This window comes from Tupaia chinensis, unplaced genomic scaffold, assembly GCF_000334495.1.
Source record: "Tupaia chinensis unplaced genomic scaffold, TupChi_1.0 Scaffold000605_1, whole genome shotgun sequence".
NCBI lineage: Eukaryota > Metazoa > Chordata > Mammalia > Scandentia > Tupaiidae > Tupaia > Tupaia belangeri.
In genome coordinates this window covers 3,650,505-3,661,182 of record NW_006160123.1, presented here as the reverse complement: position 1 = coordinate 3,661,182, position 10,678 = coordinate 3,650,505, and the positions used below count along the sequence as shown (strand labels likewise).

Below are 10,678 nucleotides of genomic sequence, written 5' to 3'. Positions count from 1 at the left end.
GCTGAACCTCTCCCGGGCACGGACAGTCTCCTACAGCAGGGGATTACCTGGTCCAAAGTGTCAGTAGTGCCAGCAGCACTGTAATTTGGTAAATAAAGGGGGAAAAAAAGAAGAGAGACAAAAATAAAAAGTAAAATAATGATTTTTTCCCTTCTTTCCCAATATTTTGATAATTTTCTATTATAGTCTAGTGAAAACATTTTTATAGGAGAATTTGGGGTGTTACAGATATTTAGCTCTCCTAGGTACAAGTGGAAATCACATGCCTATCACTAAATAAACGTGTCTTACTTTCTCGCCTCAAATTTAAATTTTATTTCTGGATTTCTTTCCCTGCAGTCATTGGCCACTTTGTATTTACTAAGGATATTCAGATTTTGTATTTAAAACGTCATCAATGTCTTCAAATGTTCATATCACTAAGACCCAATTATACTATTCACACTGATCTACAAAGATGGCATAATCGCAATCGATTGTTGTTGATTTCCAAATTCTTTCCATTGTTAGCTGATGTGTAGCTGTGTGGAGGGGCACCAGCAGGCACAGTCCGCAGTGGTGGATAAGCTATGAGAGCATTGTGAACGATGCCTGGGAGCATAAAATGTGGGCCTCTTACTATCTCATTATTGGTTCTTGTCCTTTTATAGAAATTAATTTCGAGGATTCAGAATACATTGTTAAATATTAAACACTGGCTTCAAAAAGGACATGTATTATACAAAATCTTATTTTTCATAGTTAGCACAACATCGCCCATTGTTGAACAAATGAATGTATGTCTCCAATTCCTCTTTTCCTCCACAGAAAACGCGGTGAGATCTAATTACACTTTCTGTTTAATGTGCAGGTAGTGACGAGCAGCTTGGAAAATTGGTTTACAATGCTTTGGAAACAGCCACTGGTGGCTTTGTTTTATTGTATGAATGGGTTCTTCAATGGCAGAAAAAAATGGGTCCATTCCTTACAAGTCAAGAAAGAGAGAAGATTGATAAGTGCAAAAAACAGGTAGGCATCCCGGTTGGCTGGCTGAGCAAAAGGCCTAATCTTGAGCTTTAGGAGAGGAAAAACAGATAGGTTTACATTTGATTGGCTGGCAAGGATGATCTGGAAGAACCATGAGAGACTAACACCTCTTTGCCAGAGTTTTTCCAGCACCTTGCTTCCTCTTCCAGAACCTTCACCATCTTGTCAAAATTGTCACACTCCCTTCTCAAAACCTCCCTTTTCTGCCCTCATTATGGCATTAACAACCATCTTTCCAATTGGAACCAGATATTATTTCATAATTGTGCTTTTTGGAATGATTTATATTTTGGTCTACTCTTTTGAAATATTATCTTAAAAGTAAGTTTTGGGAGAATGGAGACTTTTAAAGGTAATATATAATATCAAGTGTAAAGAGAACATTTGATATCACATATTACAGTGTTACATAGTAACTTATAAAACAGTAAGAAGAGCATAGTGTTTATAAATGTATATATATTTATATACAGAAAAAAACTGAAAGTAAATACACTAAAGCTTAAGTTATCTTTGGGCAGTGACCAGAGATACCATTTATGGGTTTTATCCCTTTATGTTAATTTTTAAAAATTTGACAGTTATCTATATTATAATAGTAAGTGGTCATATTAAGTGCAGCTGCTGTGGTACAGTAGTAATACAAGTGTCCTGTAAGTTTGGAAGCCATGTGTCTGACTGTGGGTTCAGATCCCCAGGTCAGTGTGAAAACATACCAGGCACCTAAGGAGCTGGAGTGTGGGGAAAGGGGTTCGGAGATGACAAGATGTCAGGGATGCTTCTGTCTCTCACCTTCTCTCTATCTCTTCTCTCCTCTCTCTCTCTCATGAACTTGCATATGTATATCACACACTATCTTTTTTTTAAAGGTTTTTGCTATAGGGCACGTGTGCTCGCAGAAAGAGAGAGAGAGAGAAAGCGAGAAATCACCCCCCAGGGGGAATGGCACACCGCAATCCCTTCTCCTCCATTCTCTTCTCGGGATCTTGGGCACGCATGCACATGCACTCGGCATGAGTTTAAGCCACCAGGTCTGGGACTTGAACCACGGTCAACTACATGGGAGTTCAACAACATAGCCATTATGCTAACTGCTGGTCCCACTATCATTTTTTTAAAGGTTATTTTAAAATGTTTCTTTTAGGGGCTGCCAGGTGGCAGAGTGGTTAAGGCACTGGACTCCCATATGGTCAACTGTGATTGAAGTCCCAGACCTGGAGGCTTGCTTTCCTACTTTCCCTTTCTCTCTCTCTCTCTGGTCAAATTAAGCAAATAATAGTGATGATGATAAATGAAATAAAATAATTCTTTAAATTTTTTTTCTTTTAAAAGTGATCACGTCTCAAAAAAAATTGATTTTAAAAGCTGTTCCCTGGGACCAGCAAATGATGTAGTGGTTATGTCACTGGACTCCCATGTAGTTGATTGTGGTTCAAGTCCTAGACCTGGTGGCTTAAACCTCACACCCGGTGTGTGTGTGTGTGTGTGTGTGTGTGTGTGTGTGTGCGTGTGCGCATGCGCATGTGTACCCAAGATCTGGAGAGGAGAGGAGAATGGAAAAGAAGGGATTGTGGTGAGACCATCCTCCCTGGGGTGTGATTTCTTTTTCTCTGTTTCTCTCTCTCTCTCTCTCTGGCGAGCACATGTACCCTATAGCAAAAATCTAAAAAAAGCTATTCACTAATTTCATGGGATTCATATACTAGGATATAAGATTAAAGAAGCTGAGAACTAACTAAATTTTTTTCATCTTGATGAACTGGAAGTTAACCATATGATTCAAGGGAGGATTTGATTCAGGACATATTCATTCTTCTCTCATGTGTAAGTTATTTTACAGCAAATACTTCACTTTTAAAGTAAAATGCCATTTAATGCTGATTGACCCAATGCAGGTTGAGTATTGCTTATCTGAAATGCTCAGGACCAGAAGTGTTTTGGATTTCAGATGTTTTTGAAGTTTGGGATATTCATATATATAATGAGATATCTTGGGAGATAGAATCCAAGTGTAAACATGAAATGTATTTTTGTTTTATATACACCTAATACACACATAGCCTGAAAATACATTTTTTAAGGGAGATTTTTGCTATTGGGTGCATGCATTTGCCAGAGAGACAGTGAAAAATGATCCCCACAGAGGGATGGCCACACCTCAATCCATTCTCCTTTTGAGATTTTGGGCATGCACATATGTGCCCAGCATATTTTAAGCCTCCAGGTCCAGGACTCAAACCGATTGACTACATGGGAGTCTAGCAACGTAATTGTAATATCTGCTGGTCCTGCCTGAAGGTAATTTTATACGATATATTTATATTGCAGTGTTTTGACTGTGATCTGTCACATGAGGTCAGGTATAGAACTTTGTACTAGTGGTATCATGCCCAGTACTCAGAAACTTTTGGATTTTAGAGCTTCTTTTTTTTTTTTAATGTCAGAAGGCACATACATGCACCAGAGAGAGAGAGTACATGCACCCTCCAGTGTGCTTGGTCATCCTGTAATCCCTTCTCTGTTCCTTCCTCCCATCACTATGCAAGGAATATGTGCACATGTGTCTGACATGTTTTTCAAGCCACTGGGACAGGAGCCATAGTCAGCCATATAGGTTCCTGCTCCCTCTACACAGCACAGAGCATTTTAGTTTTGGGATTTTCAGTTTAGGAATGCTCAACCTATTTTGTTTTTTTGTATCCTTATGATTAGATTCAAGGAGTAGAGACAGAATTCAACTCACTGGTGAAACTGAGCCATCCAAATGTGGTACGCTACTTTGCAATGAATCTCAAAGAACAAGATAACTCCATTGTGGTGGACATTTTAGTGGAGGCCTGCCTACCTGAGCCACTCGGGCCCCATCCCTTTGCATCAGCTTCGCAGGTACGCAGCTCAGCTCCTGTCAGGCCTCGATTATCTGCATAGCAATTCCGTGGTGCACAAGGTCCTAAGTGCATCGAATGTCTTGGTGGATGCGGAGGGCACCATCAAGATCACGGACTACAGCATTTCTAAGCGCCTAGCAGACATTTGCAAGGAGGACGTGTTCGAACAAACCCGAGTTCGCTTCAGTGACAATGCCCTGCCTTATAAAACAGGGAAGAAAGGTGACATTTGGCGTCTTGGCCTCCTGCTGCTCTCTCTCAGCCAAGGACAAGAATGTGGAGAGTACCCTGTCACCATCCCAAGTGACTTACCAGCTGACTTTCAAGATTTCCTAAAGAAGTGAGTAGCACTGAGATTCTCTCCAATTGCCCTGTACTGCAGTTCTTTTGATTGTGTTTGAGTGTGCTAGACTTCCACATGATAGAAACACTAAGTGAGCATTAAGACTGGGGTTCGGGACCAGCAGTTAGTGTAATGGCTATGTCGCTGGACTCCCATGTAGTCGACCACGGTTCGCATCCCAGACCCGGTTGCTTAAAATTCACGCTGGGGGGACAGCAGTTAGCGTAATGGCTATGTTGCTGGATGTCAACTGCGGTCCGAGTCCTGGACCCAGTGGCTTATACTCACGCCGGGCGCGTGTGCGTGCGTGCCCAAGATCCCAAGAGGAGAATGGAGGAGACGGGATTGCGGCGTGGCCATCCCCCCGATGGGTGATTTCTTGCTTTCTATCTGTCTGGCGAGTGCATGCGTCCTATATCAAAAACCTCTAAAAAATAAAAAAGACTGGGGTTCATTCTTTGCTGTCGCACTCCTTTCCCAGCCTCACATGCTGTGTTTTCTTTCTTATGTTTATCATTCCCTTATCGTCTGCATTCTCCTAAATTCACTTGGGCTTAATCATTGATTAATCTCCAAACTACTTTTGGGGGACTGCTTAGTAAACTCTAGGAAGTCAATAAGGGTGTGTGTGTGTGTGTGTGTGTGTGTGTGTGTGTGTGCGTGTGCGCATGCGCATGTGTACCCAAGATCTGGAGAGGAGAGGAGAATGGAAAAGAAGGGATTGTGGTGAGACCATCCTCCCTGGGGTGTGATTTCTTTTTCTCTGTTTCTCTCTCTCTCTCTCTCTGGCGAGCACATGTACCCTATAGCAAAAATCTAAAAAAAGCTATTCACTAATTTCATGGGATTCATATACTAGGATATAAGATTAAAGAAGCTGAGAACTAACTAAATTTTTTTCATCTTGATGAACTGGAAGTTAACCATATGATTCAAGGGAGGATTTGATTCAGGACATATTCATTCTTCTCTCATGTGTAAGTTATTTTACAGCAAATACTTCACTTTTAAAGTAAAATGCCATTTAATGCTGATTGACCCAATGCAGGTTGAGTATTGCTTATCTGAAATGCTCAGGACCAGAAGTGTTTTGGATTTCAGATGTTTTTGAAGTTTGGGATATTCATATATATAATGAGATATCTTGGGAGATAGAATCCAAGTGTAAACATGAAATGTATTTTTGTTTTATATACACCTAATACACACATAGCCTGAAAATACATTTTTTAAGGGAGATTTTTGCTATTGGGTGCATGCATTTGCCAGAGAGACAGTGAAAAATGATCCCCACAGAGGGATGGCCACACCTCAATCCATTCTCCTTTTGAGATTTTGGGCATGCACATATGTGCCCAGCATATTTTAAGCCTCCAGGTCCAGGACTCAAACCGATTGACTACATGGGAGTCTAGCAACGTAATTGTAATATCTGCTGGTCCTGCCTGAAGGTAATTTTATACGATATATTTATATTGCAGTGTTTTGACTGTGATCTGTCACATGAGGTCAGGTATAGAACTTTGTACTAGTGGTATCATGCCCAGTACTCAGAAACTTTTGGATTTTAGAGCTTCTTTTTTTTTTTAATGTCAGAAGGCACATACATGCACCAGAGAGAGAGAGTACATGCACCCTCCAGTGTGCTTGGTCATCCTGTAATCCCTTCTCTGTTCCTTCCTCCCATCACTATGCAAGGAATATGTGCACATGTGTCTGACATGTTTTTCAAGCCACTGGGACAGGAGCCATAGTCAGCCATATAGGTTCCTGCTCCCTCTACACAGCACAGAGCATTTTAGTTTTGGGATTTTCAGTTTAGGAATGCTCAACCTATTTTGTTTTTTTGTATCCTTATGATTAGATTCAAGGAGTAGAGACAGAATTCAACTCACTGGTGAAACTGAGCCATCCAAATGTGGTACGCTACTTTGCAATGAATCTCAAAGAACAAGATAACTCCATTGTGGTGGACATTTTAGTGGAGCACATTAGTGGGGTCTCTCTCGCTGCCCACCTGAGCCACTCGGGCCCCATCCCTGTGCATCAGCTTCGCAGGTACGCAGCTCAGCTCCTGTCAGGCCTCGATTATCTGCATAGCAATTCCGTGGTGCACAAGGTCCTAAGTGCATCGAATGTCTTGGTGGATGCGGAGGGCACCATCAAGATCACGGACTACAGCATTTCTAAGCGCCTAGCAGACATTTGCAAGGAGGACGTGTTCGAACAAACCCGAGTTCGCTTCAGTGACAATGCCCTGCCTTATAAAACAGGGAAGAAAGGTGACATTTGGCGTCTTGGCCTCCTGCTGCTCTCTCTCAGCCAAGGACAAGAATGTGGAGAGTACCCTGTCACCATCCCAAGTGACTTACCAGCTGACTTTCAAGATTTCCTAAAGAAGTGAGTAGCACTGAGATTCTCTCCAATTGCCCTGTACTGCAGTTCTTTTGATTGTGTTTGAGTGTGCTAGACTTCCACATGATAGAAACACTAAGTGAGCATTAAGACTGGGGTTCGGGACCAGCAGTTAGTGTAATGGCTATGTCGCTGGACTCCCATGTAGTCGACCACGGTTCGCGTCCCAGACCCGGTTTCTTAAAATTCACGCTGGGGGGACAGCAGTTAGCGTAATGGCTATGTTGCTGGATGTCAACTGCGGTCCGAGTCCTGGACCCAGTGGCTTATACTCACGCCGGGCGCGTGTGCGTGCGTGCCCAAGATCCCAAGAGGAGAATGGAGGAGACGGGATTGCGGCGTGGCCATACCCCCGAAGGGTGATTTCTTGCTTTCTATCTGTCTGGCGAGTGCATGCGTCCTATATCAAAAACCTCTAAAAAATAAAAAAGACTGGGGTTCATTCTTTGCTGTCGCACTCCTTTCCCAGCCTCACATGCTGTGTTTTCTTTCTTATGTTTATCATTCCCTTATCGTCTGCATTCTCCTAAATTCACTTGGGCTTAATCATTGATTAATCTCCAAACTACTTTTGGGGGACTGCTTAGTAAACTCTAGGAAGTCAATAAGGATTGCTACAGTAAACAGTGTCCCAGGTATTCCACATGGAGGGCCTCTGCCCACCTCTGCTGCCAATTCTTGAGGGATCAGAGACAAGGCCTCCTAGTTGGGAAATAGCCTGAAGAGGTGATGCTGCCCTGTGTTCTGGGCTGTTCTTCACTGCCTGTCTCCATCAGTCAAACTATAGAGTACGCCAGCTTCCTCACTGTGGCCAGAGGATCTTAAATTACCTGTAATTTAAGGTGCACGATTAATTATACAGCCAGGTTTTATTAAGTTCGGGGGAAATCCTTGCTAAAAGACTTCCCTTTGACTTAAAATATTTTTCTGGGCCCTTCAGTTCAGTGTTTTCTACTTTAGCCCTTCCTGTTTTCTCAGTCCAACCAGGGCATAGTTGTCCATTTCTCTGACGTGGAGATATGATCCCTTCCATCTGGATTTTTCCACACACTCCTGGTCCAGCCTTCCTACAGAAGCTGAACTGAACTGGTTTCTTCACTTTCTGACATTCTTGTCTTGTTTCTCATTTTCTTTTTCCTAATTATTCACTTTTATTCACTTCATCCACTCCCTGTATTTCTTTTCTCATATCCCTTATGTTTATTTACTTCCATCTGTCCCAGTTGCCAGTTGACCTGATCCATATTGTTATTCTCTGTTATTCATTGTCTTAGCCATTACCAATGTGAAAGTTGTGTTTATTTATTTATTTAAGTTTATTTATTCCATTAGTGTGAGAGAGAGACAGACAGAGATGCAGCACAGAGTCTTGACCCACACTCCACTGCCAGCCTCAGCCAGCTCGGATCATGGGCACACACATGCCTCCATACTCAGGGAGGTCTCCAGATGTGAACCAGCAACCTTTTCCTGTGGGTTAACCTTGCAGAACGTCACATTTTACCACTGTGCCAACAGCCACTGCACTTATATAAGATAGTTTTTGTGTGCCATAATACAGAAGTGTATGTAATAAACATACAGTTGTGGAAAGGGGTCCACTTTCATTGTTTATGATATATTCTCTCCTAAAGTACATAAAGTTTTCTGGGCTAGCAGGTGCCATGGTGGTTAAGGCCCTGAATTCCCACATGGTCAGCCTTGGTTCAAGTCCCAGACCCAATGGCTTGAAAATCATGCCAGGGGTGTGGGTGTGTCCATCCCCAAAATCCTGAAAGGAGAGTAGAGGAGAAGGGATTGTGGCATGATCTTCCCACAGGCGGGTGACTTCTCACTTTCTCTCTCTGTGTCTGTCTCTCTGGTGAGCACACATGCTCTATAGCCAAAATAAACAAAACAAAACAAAACCTCTGATTTCTAAAAAGTTCTTTATGATTTCTTTTAATCAGTAGAATTTTTTAAATATGTAAATGCACTTTAATAGTGAGATTGACTGAAATGACAACTATATGAAGAACTGCTAGAAAGACTCATTTCAGGGAACCAGCAGTTAGCGTAATGGCTATGTCACTGGACTCCCATGTAGTCGACCGCAGTTCGCGTCCCGGACCCGGTGGCTTAAAACTCACGCCGGGCGTGTGTGCATGCATGCCCAAGATCCTGAGAGGAGAATGGAGGAGAAGGGATTGCGGCGTGACCATCCCCCCTGGGGGATGATTTCTCGCTTTCTGTCTCTCTGTCTCTCTCTGTCTGTCTGGCAAGCGCACACGCCCTATAGCGAAAACCTCTCCAAAAAAAGAAAAAAAGAAATAAATAAAAAAGACTCATTTCAGTCTTTAAAATGTCACGTTAGCATTCCGCCCTTCTTCATTGGTCAAGGCTAAGTAGTAAAGGTTAGCAATGGCATCATATACAAAAACAGTACCAGGAACTTTAAGTAGAATATCTCTAATATTTAGTAGAAAATGACAGGCTCGGTAGCTAAAACGTTCCTAGTTTTCATACAGAAAATAGCTGTATATTCTGTTGGTTTGAACTTAAAATCAACATTATTTCTTGTTCTTTTAACATGATCATCTTTCATGACTGAAATAATGATTTGTCCCCCAAGGCTTATGTTTGGGAATTTGGTCTTGCTGGATGGTGATTGGACATCCCCTAAGGGTTCATGTGTTGAACCTGAGTGTATTGCCAAGTTAAGGGAAAACCTGATTCCTTCTTGGTGTGGGGTTGGGCCTTTGGGTGTGATAAAGTTGTTAGGATGGGGTCCCGGGATTGGAGAGGAAATGAACCAGGCAGAACCACTCGAATACAGACCAGACTCCACTCTGCTGAGTTCTGCCTTCCACTATTTTGTGATGCCTTTGGACTTTTAGCCATCAGAATCTTGAGTTTTGCACCTAAACCCCTATTTTCTTTATCAGTCATTCTATCTCAGGTATTTTGTCAATGGTGCTGCAACAGACCAAGACATTGTCCTTTAGAAGATTTTATTTATTCCCCCTTTCTTCCTGGAGTATTGATAGATTGTGCCTGTTAAGAAGGGCCTACAGAGTGTTGTTTTACTATCCAGCCTCAGTTAACAAAAGAAAAAGTCATTTGTGAAGACCAGAAGCATAGCAATGTTTTATTGGAGAAGTTTTGTTTCAAATTGGTCTCTGGCATAGTGGTTAAGCACAGTGCATTGGAATCTGATCCTCCTTTATCTGCTGTGTTTCCAGCCCCAGCCCTGGTGGTTTGAAAAACACTGGGCCAGCCAGTAGTGTGGTTAAGGTAGCTGGATCCCGCATGGCCATGATTTGAACCCCAGACCTGGTGACTTGAAAGACATCCCAGGTGCCATGTTTACATGTGCCTAAATTCTGAGAGAAAGGAGAGCTGAAAGAGAATAGATTGTGGTGTGAACATCCCCCGGGGGTGGGGGGGTGCTTTCTCACTTTCCTCCTCCTCTGTTTCTCTCTGTGAGTGCACTCACTTTCTTTCTTCCTATCTTTTTCTTTCTTTTTTTTTTTTTTAAAATCATTCCTTAACTGTTTCCAGCTTCCTTCCTACAGTGTTGAACAGGCTTCATCTAAAACTTAGCATTTTGGGCCCAAGACTTGCATCAGCTATCTGATTTACTTTTCCTTTGGGAAGCTTTATTTACAACTGGTTCTCCAGAGGGCTTAGTTTGGCATGACAAAGCATTAAACTGAAATGGGAGTGAAAATGTATAGCCAATTTGTGATGTCTTAGTCTTTTTCACAATCATGCCTTGAGGATTATCTTCCTGCCTCTAGACTCTATACTTTTAAAAAATTTTTCCCACTTGTACCCAGCCTGTTGTTAAACAGGTGGATTCTGCAGGAATGTGTTTTAATTTAAATTTACTTACAAATGCATTCTAGTCCATGAGTAACATGAATTCTCTAATATGTGTCTTTAAAAAAACAAACCCATAGGGACCAGCAGTTAGCGTAATGGCTATGTCACTGAACTCCCATGTAGTCAACCGCGGGTTGAGTCC

General features: G+C 42.1%; 1 protein-coding gene across 1 annotated transcript in view; it reads left to right on the top strand.

Moving 5' to 3' along the window:
- Window positions 1–10,678, top strand: part of EIF2AK4 (eukaryotic translation initiation factor 2 alpha kinase 4) — a 125,496-nt gene that overhangs the window by 39,862 nt on the left and 74,956 nt on the right. The window contains exons 8-9 of the mRNA XM_006158705.2: window positions 851–1,008; window positions 6,122–6,657. Of these exons, the coding sequence (XP_006158767.1) occupies window positions 851–1,008; window positions 6,122–6,657 (694 nt within the window). The remainder of the gene's footprint in view (window positions 1–850; window positions 1,009–6,121; window positions 6,658–10,678) is intronic.